At 39.3% G+C, this 20,773-nt stretch overlaps 1 protein-coding gene and 1 long non-coding RNA gene across 2 annotated transcripts in view; one reads left to right on the forward strand and one right to left on the reverse strand.

Annotated features, from left to right (window-relative positions):
- Positions 1 to 2,120: 2,120 nt before the first annotated feature.
- LOC123983567 (alpha-N-acetylgalactosaminide alpha-2,6-sialyltransferase 1-like) lies at positions 2,121 to 16,775 on the reverse strand. Its single transcript, XM_046069825.1, has 8 exons — positions 16,679 to 16,775; positions 16,427 to 16,589; positions 15,362 to 15,524; positions 5,874 to 6,012; positions 5,689 to 5,792; positions 4,549 to 4,632; positions 4,112 to 4,211; positions 2,121 to 3,116 (listed from the first exon to the last, which is right to left on the reverse strand). The coding sequence occupies exons 1-8, from the start codon at positions 16,757 to 16,759 to the stop codon at positions 2,907 to 2,909; spliced, it is 1,044 nt and encodes a 347-aa protein (XP_045925781.1). The 5' UTR covers positions 16,760 to 16,775; the 3' UTR covers positions 2,121 to 2,906.
- A 2,171-nt stretch (positions 16,776 to 18,946) lies between these two features.
- Positions 18,947 to 20,773, forward strand: part of LOC123983291 — a 74,492-nt gene continuing 72,665 nt past the window's right edge. The window contains exon 1 of the long non-coding RNA XR_006828166.1: positions 18,947 to 19,045. This is a non-coding gene — a long non-coding RNA (uncharacterized LOC123983291). The remainder of the gene's footprint in view (positions 19,046 to 20,773) is intronic.

The raw sequence follows: 20,773 nt of genomic DNA on the forward strand, positions 1-20,773 counted from the left end.
CGTAAACCTCCACTTCCCCCCTCTCCCCTTTCTATAAACAGTTTCAGAAGGGACTACCCTGACAGCACAGGCCTCAGTGTTACCTTACACTGACTCCTCCTTGTGGCAGAACAGAGGAGAGGATTAACCAACACTCTGCTGTCAGAAGTGACGACTGAAAGAACAATCAACACCTACTGTGACACATGCTCTACAGACACTGCTACGTGCAGAGTAACACCTCTAATGTGTAACAATAGGGACAGCGTCAAACATCTGGGATCAGGTGGATTTGTGTTCTCTCCTCTCCAAGTTTGATTTCAACAAATAACAGTAATGTAAAGTTGATTTGCTAGCTTGCAGAGCATCTCTCTAGTGTTTGTCTTGTTAACCTTGCAGGGCAGCACATTTCTTGGTTTGTTTTCAATTATTTTTTACATTTGATAGTTTCTACAATGTCTTTATTGTGTCAAAATTAGCTTCAGAGTCTAAAAATTCAATTATATTGAATTCTATTGAATAAATACCTTTTTACCTATTTGTTATACCTCACTCTGTTCTGTACTAGTAGGAATGGGGATCGAGACCCAGTTCCAAAAGGACCTGGTTCAAAAATTTTTAAAACCCGAAAATCAGTATGGTTCGAGATTACCTGCAGCCAGCGAGAGAGGAAGAGGGACTGATACAGATTGATGTTATTCTTTCTCAACGTCACTCACTACTTGTGATGTCAGATAAAGTTATTGAGTTACGTTGCTGTTGTAAACATTAATGTTGCTGCTCTAGAAACAACATTTAGCTTTATTTAAAATATTACATTAAAAACAAACAGGCAGTTAATATGTAGCCTACATTTCAATATATGTTTATTTATCGCAAGTGATATGTCATCTCAATATATAACATTATCGCACATTGAATATTTTCCTCATACCATGCAGGCCTATCTCATGCCCGTTGGGTTTTACCAAATAACCATCACTAAATAATAGTAAAGTATCGATAGTGATATCGATAAAGAATCAGATCGTTAAGCAGATCCCCATCCCTATGTACAAATCTACTAATTTCAACATATGCAGCTAACAGCAAAAAGTTTACATGGCTCACGGGTCAGGTAGGAGGGCCTCTTAGAATCAAGTTATGTTTGCTAATTTGTTGTTTGTATCAAATTAAGTTAAGTTGCCCAGGGACTATGGATGAAATTAGCTAACTCTGGCTTATTTATAATTCTACCTCTTATTATATTATAAATGCTGTTCTGTTGTTACATTTGCCTTTTGGTTTACAGCACAAAGATGGAGAGAGCATAAATGGGTACGCACACAGAGAGAACCAGGTGAGAAAGTAGACAGGTAGTCAAGACCTTATGGTTATTATGCCAAGTCTGCCCACATTGACTGCATTTACGTCACAATTAGTCCTAACTCGTATTAAGGGCTAAGCCCCCGTAAACATTTGATCCTGGAATCGCCCCTGAGCAAATGACAAGCAGTTCGTAAATTCAGTTTAAATGTTACATCGAAATATGTTTTTAAATGAAAATGAACGCAAACATTTTTAAATACATATTTATGGATTTCCATTACATTTATTTAAAACAATAAATATTCTTCTGAAATAGTAATTGTTTAATTGTGGATTTGTTTTATATTTATATACACAATGATAAATATTTTTGTGTGTATTTTTTTGTGGAATCAAGAAATACATTTGTGAATCCGTCTGTGTGATGATAGTGAGACTGATATAACTCCTTATTATGATGGTGACATGTAGTGTGGTGCCAAAACAAACCTCAAACCACTCCTGTATAATCTGACTGAAGTTTTGACCACAATGCTCTTCATCCGACGGTCATCGTCACACAAACATGCGCTGCCCATGACTATGTCACCAGTGAAAGATAGACATAATGATCTTTTTGTATTGTACATGACTAGTATGATAGCATTCCAGTACATGACAAAAGGCACATTCAAAAACAGGTTTCAGCAGCGACAAAACAGCTGAGTCACTATAACTTTTTGACGTTTCTAGCAGCAACTTCCTTCGTGCACGATATTTTTGTCGCTTTAGCTTCCAGTGGTTGAAAAATAATTCAGATCCTCTATTTAAAAATGAAGTTGTTCCACTGCAAGTAAAAGTCCTGTTTTTTTTAATTTTATTTAAGTCAAAGTACAGAAGTTTACTTTCTTTAAGCAGCAAGTCCTCACATCTGAGACACTGGAACCATGAAATGTTTGGCATTATTGTATGAAAAATTACTACATGATTATCAAAATAGTTAACAATTACTTGAACATTTACATGTTTGGTGTGCAAAAATGTGTAGCTGTCAAATAAGAAGTGGAAATAGGAAGTGTGGCATGATATCAAAATACTCAGATAAAATAGAAGTTCTTCCACCACTGAGATGTAATGGGATGACATGGGAAAACAATGCTAAAAAACAACAGTACATTTATATGAATTTTTGCAATTACAATGAACTAATACCAACCAATACACCAATACATTAGCCTTCTATAATTCCTACCTTCATGAAGGTTATAATATTAAATTTTTTTATTAGTGGTGTGAATTAAACTTTCTTTCACTTTGGAGGCTGTAGGTTGTGGTGCTGTTAAAGGGGGTGTTAGATATACTTTGTCCAACCCATTTATATTAATGAGGGTAGAATAGAAAGTCTTACTAAAGTGGAAAAACACCTAAGTAAAAATTTTATGTCAGTTTTTCATTGAATTTGTTAACCATTGTATGTTGTTTTCCATTTCCTGTTTGACCAGAACTGAAAAACAAACCTGGTTAACCAGATCAATGCACCTATTTATCACAGCTAATCTAAACAGTGTTGCAGTCAGTCACACATTGTCAGGCAAGGTTTGAGTTTCCTCATCTTTTTGAAGAAGGGTGAACAAAGTGTGTCAGTGTTGCTTCAGCTTTTCTGTCCCAGTTTCTGAGTCTGTTCTTTGATATAGCCTCATTACTTTACTGTCATGCAATTGTTTCCACAATTTCATCTCCAGGATGTAGTCGTGGTTGGCGTAGAAAATGACATCAGTTTTAACATTCTTCTCAACATAGTAGTTGGAATATTTCTTGTAGTCCTCAGTCATGAATCCATATGCGTTCACCTGAATGACAAAAACAGAGAACAGAAGAACTCACACCAAGAAAAGATTTGTTAAAAGAGTAAAAGTTCAACATTATGAGAAATACACTTTTTCAATTTCTTGCTGAGAGTTAGATGACAAGATTAATGCCAATATCATGTCTGTTATATTTCTTAGGGGGCTTAATTGATGTAACAGGGAAAGGTAAGACAGTCCTAGCTTAGAGTCATTAGCTGACTGTCCTTGTTAAACTCAGATAGATTAGTTGTTCTAGATTAAGGCCAGCTAAAGATGACCAGAGAAACTAAAGATGAAAGAGAAACATAAAAGGGAGCAAGAGATGTTATCCTTCAGATTTGGTGTTGGTATTTGACGTGTCCACATGTTGTATGCTGGCACTGTTTCTCCTCGGCTGGGCTCAATAAACCACGCTATGTTAAGTCTTCATCAGTCTCCGAAACTTCTTCATCACAACTGAACCTGGCTCACAATATTTCTTTGACAACTGCCCCAAAAATTGGAAACTGCAGTCAGCAGACGGTTAGCTTAGCTTAGCATAACGACCAGAAACATGGGGAAACAGCTAGCCTGGTAACAACATTTGCTTGAACCAGTACAACTAAAGCTCAATAATTAACATGTTATATCTGAAAAACTGAAACGTAAAAACGTATTTAACCCAATAAAACACAAATTGTCATTTTTACACTTCAGTTTTAATACAGACAAATACAAATACAAACAAGACATTAATTGGTGAGCTTTGGAGATGCTGGTAGGAGGCTGTTTCCTTGTTTCCAGTCTTTATACTAAGCTAAGCTAATCGCCTGCTGGCTCCAGCTGTATAATTAATGGACAGACACGAGATGTGTCTATTTTCTCATCTAACTCTCAGCAAATGTCTAACTGTTCTTTTAAGATTTCATAAACTATACCAATTTAGAATTAAAATCTATAACTGTATACTTCATGTTTATAGAGGCATGGATACCTTTAGATGGCTAATATAAACTTACAGTGTCACAGGTGTGCAGAGCCAGAAAGAGAGTGAATGCCCCATTGGTTGGTCTGACTATCGCCCAGTCTGAATCATACAGATAATCAGACTTTAAGAACCTGTGGGCAATAAAAAACACCAAATGAACACAGACATACATACAAAAATCAGTCTGACCTATAAGACAAGGTAAACTACAGACTCCAAAGTGACCATAAAGTTAAAGCAGATTTATTTGACTTGAGAAATGTTTTGTTATTTGTTTCATTTTTATCTGTTGGTTTTATTGTTATTTTTTGTAATGTTATCAAACATTTGTACTTTGTTATTGTTCATTTTCAGCTTTTAATCCTGTTTTGAGAAGCAAAAGGGTTGCATCTCTGCATGACAAAGTTATTATCATTATTGTTATAAACCACACAAAGTAAGAAAGTAGGATTATAAAAGGAGGCTGACCTGTTCCGCACATATCTGAGGAAATCCTGGTGCAGAACATAGAAGCGGCTCTCACTGTACTGCCTGCCATAGTAGGTCCATGGCCTGGAGGGTTAAAATATAAATGTCAATAGGGTTAATGAAACAAGAACATGCTAAGTGGGCTTTATTAGTTTTGTCTGTGCATGATGTTAATACTCTTTGCTGGAGCTTGAGGCAAAATTGGATGAGGAATGCCTTTCAAACTACATTGTTTTCTGGGTGACTCATGATAATCTGCTGTTATTGTTGGCAGCTGTTAACAGTATGGGCGGACGTTGGCTTTGTCAGTACACTAGGGTAGGTAATGTATTTCAGAAGGGAAATTGTGGATTGCTAATTGCTAGTTTTTTCTCTTCCTCGCTTCTTCCAAAGACCTTACATTGTACAAAATGTATTTTTTTCTTCTTATTACAGCTTGCTTGATGAAGAGTCAAGAAGAGTAAACCATTACGCCATTACTCTATACCAGGCTGCTGGGCAGGACAGGTTTAAAAAAAAAGAACAAAAAAAACCCATTACGCCATTGTAGTGATAAATGTCATGAATTCAATGTTACATAGCGCAGTCATTTTAAAAAAAAATTAATTTACATCCATATTTACGTGTAAAATTAAATATTTCCTAATTTATTTTAATTGCAGTAGCACATTCCAGACTCCATACAACACAAGTGGTAACATATCATGAGAAATTGACAAAAGACACTAAGGAACATAATGGTGACCCTACTCTTAAGAAAGTGAAGAATTTGCAGGGATGATGGTACAAAGCTGTCCTGGAAATCATAAACACTTGATGAATAACTTTAGGGCCGAATTTACAAGACATTGGGTTGTAGTGTTTCACTTGTTTCAAGTTCAGTGTATGAGTTGTTGAGCAACAAAGCAGCATACAGTGTATCTTGTGAGTGGTTAACATGACATGATACCTGCTTGCCTTATTCCATTAGTTTAGTAAGTCACAAGTTATGTGATTTTATAAATAAATGTTCTCCTGCATCAGATATTAGACCTGGTGACACGTTTCCAGGCCCCATCCACTATGTTCCAGCACTGGATATACTGTGTGTATGTGTGTGCATGCTACCCTCCAGTAATAGTATATAGAATTGTTATTTACCGTTCATTGGTATACGGGCCAGTAGAGATCCTTTCTCTTTTGAAAAGCCCCTCGAGCCAGTTGAAATCCCTCATCCCCTCAGGAATCAGCACATATTTTATACCCTGCCAAAAGAAAGAAGATGACAGGTGAGTGTGTAAGTGTGGGGTTTTAATATTACACTCATGTAAATCGAGTTTGAGTACCTCATCATGAGGGGCAGATGTGTATCCATAGTTCTCGAAAAATATCAGCGACGCAATGATGGAGTGGGCTGTGTGAACGTACACTGATGTTCTGTTTCCTACGTCTTCCTCGTAACCTTTAATGGCTGCACCGTTCATCCTGCCACACAAACAGATCGAAATGTGAGAGTGGCCTTCATTTATTATCTGTAAAGTATACAAAGTATCTGTATCAAGTTTAGTGTATAATGAAACACACAAGGACTCTGACTGCGGTTGTCAGCAGCTGTCTGTTTACTTACATGCAAAACAGATGATAAAAAGGCAAACAGCAAGTATCAGCTGAACAAATACCACACATACCAGTCTATACTGACTAGTATATTATTAACTATATATACAAGGATTGACTGAGCTTATATGAGCACATATGTATATATATTTCATGGATAGGTCAGATTATAGGAAATGCAATGCTTAACATACAGTATATTACACATGTATACATTATGTATACTTTGTTTTCTTTATGCTTTTGATATATATTTTTTTGTCCTTATGTTAGCTACCGTCATCCTTGATATATTTAGCCATGCCAGTGGCTATATAGATGGCAAGGTCCGTCTGTTAGTCCACCACTTTGGTCCAGACTTAAATATATATTTATATAATTGTTGGATAGATTCCCTTCACATTTAGGACAGACCTGCATGGTGCCAAGAGGATAAAGTTTACAACCGCTGATTTTCCTCCTGCATCACCATGAGGAAGCGTTGCCAACCGTCCCGTATTAGCCGGGATGTCCCTTATATTAGGCCCAATTGATTTGTCCCATCCGTGACCTCTCATCCTGTTTTTTGACTAGGCTATACGCTGATCTAACCACTGACTGATACAACAGCAACAGCAGCAATGCTGATCACGACACTTGGCAATGGTCACCGACACCTGTCATCATCCAATCACAGCCCCCCCTCACACGCCTCAGTAGGCCTACACGTTAAGTGATGTTAAATGCAGCTACAGTGGAAATTAACAAAATAGGGGCAAGTGATGCCTCGTTGTGTATCAAACTGTCAAACATGGACTTCAGCACCGACAGTCTTGTTAAGCTAAACGGTGCGTTGTTTCATGACTCATAAGTTGTGAAGAAGATGCATTTGGTAAGAACGAAAGCTGACATGATCATAATGAATGTTTTAGGACCAAAGACGGTGCAAGTTACTTGACTTTTATGAAGATAGTGATGAAACTGCAAATGGCAGGCTATTCATCAAGTTCTGATGAACTGCCGAAAAAGCATGAACTGGAAATAAAACACATCACATATGTTCTTTTTAGTTTGTCATATGTAGGCTAGATGAAGGGGATAACATTTTGTAACCTACAGTGCAAGAGTCACAAGTGTTTTGACGAATAGCAAAGGTAACAGGAAGTGGTTCAATTAAAGGTCTGTGTTAAAGTTACCTGCTGTAAATAAACTTTCAATTCAATTTTATTTATATAGCGCCAAATCACAACAACAGTTATTTCACAGCGCTTTTCATAAAAGAGCAGGTCTAGACCGTACTCTATGATGTTATTTACAGAAGCCCAACAATTCCCACTAAGAGCAGCACTAGGCGTAATATCAAGAGCAAGCACTAGGCCACAGAGGCAAGAAAAAACTTCCTTTTAAGAGGCAGAAACCTCAAGCAGAACCATGGCTCAGGGTGGACGGCCATCTGCCTCGACCGGTTGGGGGTGAAGGAGAGAGAGATGGCGAGAGAGAGAGAGCGAGAGAGACTGCAAGAGAGAGAGAGAGAGAGAGAGAGAGAGAGAGAGAGAGAGAGAGAGAGAGAGAGAGAGAGCGCGAGGGCAAGAGAGGAGAGAGAGGGGAGGGAGGCAGCCTACACAATATACACACAGAGGTACAGACAGTAAAGGTGATGTTGCTGTAGACTAAGTGAAAAATGGTACAGATATTTATAGTAGTGTTAATGATAATAATCGTAATGTTAATGATTATAATAACAATAGGACTAGTAACAATAGTTGTTGTAGCAGAGGGTGTCGAGCAGGAACACGGGGGCAGCTGGTGACCCGCAGCCACAGATCCAGACTCCACAGCTCCAGAGCCAGAAACACCTGCAGGAAGTGATAGGAAGAGAGAGGAGAGGCACGAGAAAGCACAAGACTACCGGAAAGGGGAGAAGTCGAGTTAGTAACATGCAATAATGGGATGAGGTTGCATACAGAGGGAGAGAAAGTAGAGGAGCTCAGTGCATCATGGGAAATCCTCCGGCAGTCTAGGCCTATAGCAGCATAACTAAGGGATGGTTCAGGACTCACCTGAGCCAGCCCTAACTATAAGCTTTATCAAAGAGGAAAGTCTTAAGCCTACTCTTAAATGTGGGCCTACTCTTAAATGTGGTAAACCTACCAAATATTTATTAAAGAGATTAGCTATCATTATGACAAATTGCTTAAAACAATACACTATATTCACACAAAACCATACCCGCACTGCTGCAGCTGGTCACTTTTTGTTCCTTATTTCATAGTGACAAAGGCAACATTACCATGAGGTAAAAATGTAAATGTTTATGGCCAAATACAGTCAACCTCAGCTGTACTTTGTGTTAATTAGCAAATGTTAGCATGCTAAAAGGTTAAGGTTACAGTGCGCTTGTTGCCATGCTAGCGTTAGTATTTACATCAAAGCCCCTCTGTGCCTAAGTACAGCCTCACAGAGCTGCTAGCTACTAGCTGCTAACATTTCTGGGAATGTGGGGGTTTTAGCAGTGTTGGGGGAGTTGTACTACAATTAAAAACCTAGATGAGGTGGGTAGTAGGCTGAATCCAGTATTTTTAGACTTCAGGAAAAGGCACATGTGAATTTACCACATGTTAAATACAGTACCTTTAACATGGCACACATGTTAAATGTATGTGGTTTTTCAGACATTCCCCCCCATAATACATTTACATGATATAAGCACATGGGATTTTTAAGATAGATCACAGGTGAAATGTAAGACAGGTTTTCTGAACTCACCAGGTAGTTCAACCTCCTCGCTGTCTTTTCTCCAAGTAATGTCCAGTTTTGTCTGGTTTATATAAATATGAAGTCGTAGTCCGACAGAGCTAACGACGCTAACAACACTGGAACCGGATGTGCACGGAAGCTGCTGAGAAGTTCCAGTGAAGATAAATCAACTTTGACCCTCCCTCAGACCCCCAATCGTGTATTTATCAATGAATATTTCTTTACATACTATTAAAATATCTTCTAGTCTTGATCTTGTGACTCCAATATTCTGGATTGTCACGTCTCGTATGCTAAGTGTTTTGTCACAACTCTAATCTGAGCCGTAAAATGTCCCCACCACTTTCAACACAAAGTGACATCCTTTCCCACCTGTAACTGTCATTGGCTGTTAAACTCTTTGTGTTGTTGCCTAAGCAGTCCTTCCGAATGCTCTCTATTACATGTACATGCATACTGTATGTATTAATGAGTGTAGTGGTGCTCATGGGACATCATGCTAGGACGGGTGAGTATGAGGCTGGGAGGGAAAAAATCACAGTATACTCACTTGAAAAAACTAGACTACACCACTGCGTGAGATGTATAAGGATGATACGACAAACGTCAGCTGACCTCATGGCTGATAATAAAACATGGAATAAGGAGTGCCTGTCAGCACAAGCACAAAGTGAGAGTGACATATAGCCAACATCTTTACAATACACTGATGAACATGTTTGCACAAACAACATTAAGGTAACTACACAGGATTTTAAGAGTTGTTATATACTGTATATTTATTAGATTTTATATTTTAACTGCTGCTCTATCATATATGTTAGATTCTCTCTTTTTACTTTTGTGATTTAAAAAAAATACATGTTATTTGAGCATTGTTGGAGGGAGCCTGTGAATTAAGAATTTCATTTGTCCAATGCCAAACAGAAACATCACAAACATGTATCATCTTGGCTACATACAGTGTCACCGCAGACATTTCGACATGTCATAGTGGGAAAACCACAGGATTTAGTAATAACATTAACAATGGCTATAATTAAGGTGTGACTTTTCGGCCAGATGACTAACTGGCATAACACAATAGACTATTTTTTACTTCCTCATAGTAGTTAGTTAAAGTGCAGCCCAATTGATTTGTCCCATACGTGACCTCTCTTGTCCCGTTTTTTGACTAGGCTATACGCTGATCTAACCACTGACTGATGCAACAGCAACAGCAGCAATGCTGACACGTGACAATGGTCACGACACCTGTCATCATCCAATCACAGCCCCCCCTCACGCGCCTCAGTAGGCCTATACGTTAAGTGATGTTAAATGCAGCTACAGTGGAAATTGACAAAATAGGGGCAAGTGATGCCTCGTTGTGTATCAAACTGTCAAACATGGACTTCAGCACCGACAGTCTTGTTAAGCTAAACGGTGCGTTGTTTCATGACTCATAAGTTGTGAAGAAGATGCATTTGGTGCCAATGCCATACACAAACATCACGAACATGTATCATCTTGGCTACATACAGTGCCATGCAGACATTTCAACATGTCATAGTGGGAAAACCACAGGATTTACTAATAGCATTGACCATGGCAATAATTAAAGTGTGAATTTTCAGCCAGATGACTAACTGGCATAACACAATAGACTCTTTTTATTTCCTCATAGTAGTTAGTTAAAGTTGCTTGCACACTGCTCAGACTGCGCCCAACTAACACCAACACTGTAAAGTTGGCAGCAAACTGTCAAGTTCACAGAAACCAGACAGGAACTGACCAGACAAACTTTTGTTGCCTGTTTTTTCTTATTTAAGTCACAGGGTCGAGGCTGCAATCACTTTTTGGCAAGTGGAAAACTACTTGTTACTGGTTGTATTGGCCCTAAAGGCATTTCAACAGGTTGAAAGGACTGGATGAGTTATAATCAGCCATAACTCAAATATAACGCTCATAACTGAAATCAATTCATTTTGACAACCTTTTAGTCACAAGTAGTGAGGTGGAATCAGTTTTTTGGCAAGTTCAAAACTGCACTGGCTATATGAGCTGTATTGGCCATTTAAATGTATTGCAAATAGTAATAAGCACTGATTAAGGTATATTCTGTCTTTTGGGCAAGTGCAACTGTGATTGTTCCGTTACAAGAAATATTAACATTTCACAAAGACATACCTTTGCTACCATGGACATAAAGTGATGCGTATTTGAATGTTATGACTCTTTGATAAAAGCAGCTGTAGATGTATAGATACTGCCGTTACAGCTTTAACATGCTGTGTGCAATCAGTTTTCGGCGGATGATTACTTCTAAGCACGACACCTGTTGCTTCCTTCAGTGCATGTTCTGATTCGGACTGCACGAAGAGGAGAGGCTGTTCACAGACGGGTCTGTTTCCGAGGTCCAAGGGGCAAGTAATAAACACCTACATATACATCGAAGAAAGTCGTGCGCGCTGATGTTCCCGCATGCGAGTAGGCTTAGTTGTCAAGGAACACTCTCAGAATGTTGTAGTTTGTTGGAAAACGGTGCAAGTTCTACGACTCCACCCGAACCGACTGGACATGTCAAACTCTAAAGACTCCATCCGACTGACACCGACGAACACCGACTGACAGCGCACACTGATCAAACACTGATCAGTGTGTTGGTTGGAGTCGGTCTGCGTTTGTCTGGGCAGTATGCAAGCAGCTTAAGACAGCTTCAGTTACTTCAAAATTCTGATTCTTGTGATTCTGAAAAACACTTTACTTTTAAAGGTTCAGTGTGTAAGATTTAGTGGCATCTAGTGGCAAGGGTTGTGAATTGCAATCATCTGTCCAGTCTACCACTGTCCCCTTACCCTTTCAAAGAGCGTAGGACAGCTATGGTGGCTGACACAACACAACAGGTGTCTCTTTTGAGACAGCAGAGAGTGGCCAGTCAAGAAATTAGGTTTCTTTAGGTATATTTATTTAAGAAATTATATTTACTTAATTATTCAGTAAAACCATATGCTATTGTGACTTGGCTACTGACAGACAACATGGAAAATGTAAGCTAAGAGTGTGAAACACTGTCACTGTTTCTGCACCACAGCCCATTATAAACCACATATTAAATAAAGTTTATACAAACATTGACAAGGAAAACACATTAATTCTATCTGTGATTATGGACCATCGTCAAAACTAACCGCCATTAATAATAACTGGCCCACTGCCAGATTATGGTGCTAAATAAATAAATGCTTTGATAGCGGTGCTGAAATGAATCTCATGGCAGCAACAGTTACTTGCATAATCTCTTCCTCATTAGTGGTTTTGCCTACAAAATAAAAGCGCAGAAGCTTATTTACTGCAATGCACTGGAGTTCAGCTGAGCTTTTACTTTGAAAAATTCTGAACGAGATTAAAAGAGTCTAGCCTGCTTGACACACCTCTGAAAGAGCCGTCAGAAAACGTGATTCCCTTAAATGTCCTCTGACTGGAGATACTGGGGACGCAGTAGGCTGATGGATGAGGATCCAACGCTGAAACAAAAGTAGTGCAGCACATACCGTGATCTGAGAAACCTTTGCTGCAAAATCCATTTGTTGAAGAGAGAAAAAAAAAAGTTATCTCAAGGTGTGATCAAACCCTCAACCCTTGAGTTGTGAGTCCTGTGCCTTCCTAAATAACACATTGATGAAAGTCAATATTATGGCTTATATTCTCAGCCACCATCTAATGGTTGAAAATATTGCTCCGATGCAAAACTTACTTGCAGACCCTTGCAGTATATTCTTACTACTTTTTCTTCTTCTAAAGTACGTGTTCAACATAGTGATGAGTGTCTGCACTGCCTGAATTCTACCAGAAGTAGAACAAGAACAACTTAGTGACGAAATGCGCTCTGTAGCCCCGTCCATTTTCAGCTACTGTAGGAACATGATGATGCAATGTGGCGACATCCATCAAAGGGGGTGCCCGCGATTATGTAGATGTAAAAGGCTCATTCTAAGGTAATAAAAACATAATGGTTTATTATGTAAGGTCTTTCTACACCACTGAAAACATAGTTATGGATATTATATTGTATTTCTGTGGATAGATCCTCAGAAATATTACACACTGAAATCGAAGTGTTGAGTTTGGGGAAGTGTTGAGTGTTGAGTTTGGGGAAACGCTGAAACGAAAAGAGTTAAGAGTTTGAGAAAAGCATGGAGCAGTATGTGGAGCTCTGGTCTGTGTTTTTGTTGTGGTTGGTTTGTAAAAAAGACAGCCAGCGATAGTGCTCAAACAAGCTCATTGTGAGTTATAGTTTCCCCGGTAAACACACTGCTGCTGCTCAGGGTCACTCCTCCTCAGCTTACTAGTTTGTAACTCAGTTTCTTTGAACATTTAAATATTATACTCCATCAAGTCACAATAAATCGGCATCGGCAACAACAGGCTTCTATTATTGCCTATCATCACGTAACTGTCATGCCTGGTTATGCTATAAACATATGCTATAAATGCTATAAACACTTTTACCTATTTGGCCACAATTGTGATTATTCCGTTAAAAGAAACGTTAAAGTATCACGAAGACATACCTTTGTTATTACCATGGACATAAAGTGATGTTTATTTGCACGTTATATCTGTTTGATCCAAATAAAAGCAGCTGTAGACGTAAAGAGACTGGGTCATACAGCATCACTTTTTGGCATGACACCTGTATGCTCTGCTGTCCAGTCTTTCTGGCCATGTAAAATCTGATTTCAGATCTGTTTACACCTTATACAGTCTATGAGTAACTCACAGTTAAAAAAGGGGACATTTCCGGGGACAGCTCCAGACAGGGACGAAAACCGGGGACTGTCCCAGGAAAATGGGGACATCTGGTCACCCTATTTACATATTACACCCCACTTAAAATGATTGACATAGCTAAGACAGCTTTGTCAGCTCTGCATGGCAAAGAAAAGAAAAAAGCGACAACCTGCTGTATAAGCACCAACGCTGGCTGTATGTTTTACCAACCAACCGCAAGAAAAACACACAATCATAGCTATATATAACACAGCCTCCATGCTTTACTGAAACTCAAACCATTTCCCATTATTCAACATTCTGATAATGTTATGAGCTGTATTTTTTCCCTGTGGGTATCTGAGTTTTGCCATTGTTTCATGTGTCCTTCTGTTTGGCTCTGTTTCTCTCATTTAGCTCATGTTTAGTGTCATTCCTGGTCTGTGTACTTCTGTGTTATTTTGTCCATGTTTGTGCTGTGTTCTGTTTAATCTTAGTTCTGTCTGTTTTCAGTGTTAGTTGTAGTTTATTGGTGTCTGTTTTCCCTGCTGTCTCCCTGTGTCTCGTTAGCCTCATGTCTTTCACCTGTGTTGCTCCCGCCCTTGTCATTATCCCTGGTATATATGTGTGGTGTTTCTGTTCAGCCCTTGTCTGGTGATTGTTCGTGTTACTCCTTGTCCGTCGTGGCTTCAGTTTCCGAGTCTCGTTCTGTTGGTTTACCTGTTTAGGATTTTTGTTACTCATTTGGATTTTTCTGGACTCAGCTACTCAGTCTGTAAGTGTGCTCGCCTTTTGTTTGTAAAATAAATCACTTTTAAACTGTACCTCCTCTGCCTTGCGTCCTGCGTTTGGGTCCTCCAACCTGCTCAACCCACACAACTCGTAACAGATAAACGGTACATTCATCAAATTCAGTGCCCGTGTTGCTATTTTCCAAGCTACTGTAGCTGTCATATACCATCGTGGCCTTTGTCAAGTGGAAGTGGTCATGGTTTCATCTCAACTGGCTTGAAAAAACAATAGATGCGGAGAGGTGCCCCAACGGAGCTCCTTTGATTGGCCAAATGGGTTCTCTGATCTCTGAACAGTGTCTGCACCTGGCTCTACAGGTGCATTTTTCAAAAGGTGTAACTGTTGTGTTGTGTCTAAGTTTGTAACTCCTAAAGCATTTTTCTCTGTGACATCAAATTAACTGATACACATGTGACTATTTTCTGCATCTACAAATTCCACTGTCACAAGTGCTCATTTATTTTGCTCCAATAATGCCTTCATAAATATCCTGGAGCTGAACAAACTCAAAAAACTCAACACTTACATCAACATCCTTAACATGACTGCTCTTGGCGGTTTGAGAGTTAGTTTTAGCCCAGCCTAATCTCAAGCAAATATTTTAAAATACACATTTGTTCTCCAGTGGTTTAAATAAAAGCTACAAAGCTAACTGTTGAAGATGAAGCTTTGTGACTGACTGACAGGTCTTAAATACAGGGTATTATAATTGATGTGTGCACAAATCGTGGCCTCATGAGATCCCCACCATAGCTAAATATTGCCTCAGCAAATAAAGAGAATGACCTGTGCTCCTGATAGCAATCACCTCAGCAATGACACAGGAATATATGATCTTTAAAATGTTTTCCATGAATTACCTGCTGATATGTTTTGAAACCTCATAGCCCGCCATGTGAGGTCTAACAAACAATGACTGTTTATTCCTCTTTCTTACCGGAAAACGTAATCGTGAGCATCGATCTCTTTCCCCATTTTAGAGCCATTGAGGATCCCACCAGTTGCCACCACAGCACATCTCACACACCCGCCACTTCCTGGCTTTGGAAGGAGTAATGGCTCTTTTGGCTTTGGGATCAACTTCAGTACTGACATCACATCTGACAACCAAAAAACACAAAATGCACATAGAAGCTGGAAAACTGTTGGCAATCAGAACGTTTCTGCAAACAAAGCTCTAGCATATTGCTAATGGTTTGCTAAGTGGTTGCATAGCAAGTGTTTGCAATTGCATGTTATACTTGAAGTGTAAACAAACAGTGTTTCTATAGTAACAATATGAACTGATGATGAATAATTTGACAATATGACATCTGCAACTGCCCTTGTCTTTACTGAGATTTATCAACAAATATTTTACACGTAAAAGTCCTTCATTCAAAAAATAAGATAAAGAGAAACATTTACTACTTCTCATCACCCCACACACTTTGTCTCTTCAATTCAGTAACTTTTTCACATCAGCTAAGCCTAAAAGTGTTTTTTTTGTGTGTGGCCAATTTTCCTGAAAATTGCCAAAGACAATGCTAATTAACATCCACTACTGTTATGCAAGTATTAAGGGTTGGTTCACTGAATTAAACAGTTGGTGCTAATTCTCCAGTCGCGTGCCATTAAACCATTGCAGAAGAACAGGGCGCAATGGAATTGTATAAATTAAAGAACGGCAGTCACATCTCAACAGCCATGTGGAAAACAAGATGGAAATAAAATCTCCTCATTACCCATCACACGCTTTGTCTCTATAGTTTACCTCTGCCAAGCATATAAACAAATTTAACATGCGCATAAAAACATTTGGATGTACCACTGTAATGTTTAGTACCACTGCCAGAGGCAGGACCCTTATTTTGTAACACCAGGAACCGGAAATGTAGAGTACAGAAGTTAGCAGAGATGTAAATATCCATTCCATTCAATAAAGGTCCATTACCCAGCACCACACAATTATGAAATACAGTGTCAGCACACTTGTCTAACAAAGACGCACACAAACACCTACCGTTGTACTGGTACCCCATAAAACCAAAAGGGTTGTTAAAATGTGATAGTCTGTTCCACTCGCTCATGTTGATGCTGTCGTTGTGCAGAAACAAACGTATGTTGGGAAGGAAAGCCTTCTTGAAGCTCTCATCTTTAGAGTGTCGTAGAGACTGGGCACATGTCTGAGAATGAAGGATAAAATATTCAATCATAATAACAATCAACAGGGAAATAAATAGGGAAAAAACAATTATGAGAATGTAATTTCCACCTTGTTCATCTGGCTGAAACCATTGATTTGATCAAGGCCCCACACAGCTGAAGAAACAGCAGGGAAAATCAGGTGCTTCATTCACCATTGTTGATAGTGTGTGGAATATTTAATGGGAAAAGCAAATACACCACCGATCCAAGTCACACCAAAGACACACAACTGAAGAATGCACGGCTGTGCAGATTTCATCCAGGTTTATCCACTCCCACAAAATTAAAACATTTTTATTTTTTGTCCTATCTTCACATAACTTGCTTACTGTCTGTCTGTATGGAGCATCCTGGTTATAAACATCCTCAAAATCCCACTGAGGAAGCTTCTTGAAGGAGTTTCTTGAGAGGATAGGCATGGGAGTCTCCGCCACAGCGCCACGTTTAGAGGCTCCCATTTGATCGGTTACTGGGTTTGTTTTTGTGAAATCTGCAATTTTTGCTTTATGTGTTGTTGTAAACACAGCAGGCGGGGTGGAGTTTCCTCTTTTATGCCAGAATGCAATATAACTTTTCAACAAACTGTCTTCATCTCTGTTATTTCCTGAGAAAGCAGTCCAACTGAGTTGGTAATTTGACAAAAGAGCAACAGAGGCAACATCAGAGAATTAGCGAGATACACTTTAATAACAATACTGTACCTGGAAATGCGCTGATATTGATTTCTTCAAAATAACAAATATAGCCAAAGTTCTTGCAGATAAAAATAATCATAGTGTTAAGTTCCCTTCTTTATCCTTAATGTTTCTCTAGACAAAACATAAATACAACTTACCTGCTGGTTGTTGATAAATATTCCCATGATAACACTAGAAGTACACTGGCAACTGCCATCAGAAACAGCAAAGAAAAAATCTTTTTGACCGCCATCCCTGAGAACTGCAGGCTTTGCTGTTCAACTAGTGACTGCTCAACTACTGTTTGCTTTCCCTCCTGGATTTTGTTTGCAGGATATGTAACCTAAAGTAATGGGGCAGGGCTACTGCCTGGTTTACCTATACAGATCCACAATAAAACGGGAACCACACACACCATTACAGCGGTACATGATATGGTTTATTACACGACAGTGGGGAAGTTATGCATAATTAGCTTTAAAGGATTTGTATATGTTACAGATACAGATTTAATTCAAAGTTATGTAAGAAATTAAAACATTTTCTTCTTTTATTATAGTATAAAACTATTTGGAACAATAGCCCTGTATGCCTTTCAGTCCTTATTTGCATTATGTCAGCTAGACAGTCCTGTTGTGGACTGGGAGAAATCCAGCTGCTTTGGTTTAGTCTTCATATGGATGTGACAACAACAAAACAACACAATAAAACAAGTATGTCATATTAAAACACGAATAAGAATGGAGGTTGAGTGGACAGTACAGTTTCTGTTTAATACTGTGAACAAGTATTTGGAACTGGAAGTATTTGGTACTGGAATAGTCCTTCAGTAGAGCTCACAGGTTAAAGAGCACAATCAGACTTTATAATGTTCATCAGGCTAAATTCATCCTGACAAACAGCTGTAACAAAGCCCAGGAAAAACATAAATCAGAAGTTATAAGAATCCCCCTACTGAACTTTTCCAATTAATTTTATTAAATAAGTCCATTATGTTTGCAAATGAAAAGATGTAGGTACACATCATCTGATTCAATATACAATGATGAACCAAATAAGTACATATATAAATACAACAAAAGTACAACTTTTTAGGAAATATGCTTATTAACTCTGGCGGACAGTTTGATAAGATAGATCTCTTGCCTATAAGGTATATGACCACCTGCAGACATTTAGCTTAGCTTAGCATAAAGACTGGAAACTGAAAGAAACAGCTAGTCTGGCTCTGTTCACTTACAAAATCCATCTTCCAACAGCTCTAAAGCTCACCGGTAGATATGTTGTTAGTTTAATCTGTAGAAAAAACAAAAAAATTATAATTTATCATTACTATTTCTTGTCTCTGAGAAGTTGCCAGGCAACCGTCTTCATATTTAATGTACAGATTTGAGAGGGGTTTCAATTTTGTCATCTGACTCTCTGCAAGAAAGAAATAAGCATATTTCTCAAAATGTCAAAATATTATGAGTAAAAAAACCTTTGGCTCAAAGCAGGGCTTAAAAGTCAAGCATCTCAGTCCTAATTGACCCTTTGCTAAGTCACGCCCCCCTTAGTTACTGTTGCTATGTCCGACAAACTGTCTGCGCTGCCACTGCCTATTACTGCACTTCCCGGAGAAATATTGTCAAATTTGCTGGAAAAAGCAATCTCAGAAAGAAGCACACAGTGTTGCACACAGTACAAGTGAACCACCACATCCCCCGACGACTGAGACAAAAGACTATTAAGGATCAACACTGGTCCTGAAAAGCTGGGTAGGCCTCTATTCACTATTCATTAAAAAGCAGAACAGCAGGGTTTTATTACGTTCCATTCAGTAGGAAGTTAGCTAGTGTTTGCTAACTAACTTACTTCTCCTATCAACCTCTCTGGGTAGCGACTGCAACTATTTTACTATTAAGTGCCCCAGGAACAGCGTTTGACCATATCTTAGAAGAATACAGCCAAAAAAAAAGCTAGAAAATACTCTTTTTGCATTAGAGCCAATGGAGCGCAAAAGGTCTCCATTTTAAAACAAAAACGTAGAGAGAGAAGCAGTCAGCTGATGGGAAACTCACACTGAAGGATCAGTCTCTCTCTGCCTGATGTGCTGTGGGTCAAGACAGTTAAACTCTGGTAGCGGGTGGGTGTGTGTGTGAGATTAGCACTATGGCAAGGATTATACTTTCCGTGTCCGCGAGTATGCAAGGTTCTGCTAGGGTCTGCGTGACGAAAAAATCATCATCAGAGGGGGTACGCTTGGAATCCACACGGATGTCCGTGTGCCTCATGTTTTTTGTAACCGCGCGGACAGTTCCACGCCAGGACTAGCGCTACCAGCGCACCAACCGATCTACTGCGCATGGGCGGAACGTGTCAGCCAGCTGACTGAAAGTAGTATAAACAGAAGTAGTCCGTGGGGTCCGCAGCTGTCCGTGTCCGCTCCCGAGTATATTCGAGGCAGTGCCCGATTTTCTATCCCAGTCCAGCCCGGCTCAACTCTCATTGTAAATGATTAACTGGGCGCATCAATCGCTTCCTGTCTGAAAAGGACTTGGCGCTACCTAGCTTTGAAAACAGACAGCGTAATGAAAGCATTTTAGCTGCAGTTGAAAATTTATCCGGCAAGTATTGCATCATCTGATTGGCTTTTCTGATCAGCCTTTTTAGAGCCCACCGATTAAACTAGTTATTAAGCCATTATTGGCCGATTATGATCGGCAAACAATCGATTGGAGCACCCTTACCACACTTTGACTGTTTTAATTGTTGGCTTGACCCTTTTAATCAGCTGGGTGTAAGTGGGCTGAAGAAGCAGAAAAATATGGTCTGATAAACCAAAATGGGCACGGGGAAGGGCTTTGTAGCTGCCAGGAATATTTGTGTACAGACGTGGTCCAGTGTGTTTGTTCCTCTGGTGGGGATCTGGATGTGCTGGTGGAATTTAGGTAAAACGTTCTAAGATTTGTTTGATTAAAAGCTGACGTAATTGCTGACGTAATCTGCACTCTGCGCATGCGTTGGCGTCTGTAGCCACCTGTCGGAAGCTCCGTCTTAAACCGAACTCTTATCCAGTTTTAATCCACTCTTTTTTCGTTACATTTTTTATATCCCTTTTATTTAACTTAACTTTATTTAAGTTTTACGTGGGTTAAGGATTTTAGTCATCCGACATGGATTTTAAGATAGATGACCGTAAAAACGCGATCAACGCTACTGATCGCAACAAAGCTCCGGTGACTATGCTAGCCGAGATAACTCTGCCCCATGAGGACTGCACACTCCTTAAGAAAGCGAACAAGAAGATTGCTGACCTTATGGAAGACATCCGACGACTTTCAGAGGAACTCAAAGAGAAAGATTCCCTGCTGACTGGCTTTATGGATGTAGCTTCAGTACAAGCCAAACAGATTGTTTCTCTTAGCACAACCGCTAACATCCAGGACACCGTGTTTTGGGACCCCTCTAGTCTTCCCAGGCTTTCATCCTGCTCGACTCCGAAG

Source organism: Micropterus dolomieu, linkage group LG14, assembly GCF_021292245.1.
Source record: "Micropterus dolomieu isolate WLL.071019.BEF.003 ecotype Adirondacks linkage group LG14, ASM2129224v1, whole genome shotgun sequence".
In the NCBI taxonomy this organism is placed as follows: Eukaryota; Metazoa; Chordata; class Actinopteri; order Centrarchiformes; family Centrarchidae; genus Micropterus; species Micropterus dolomieu.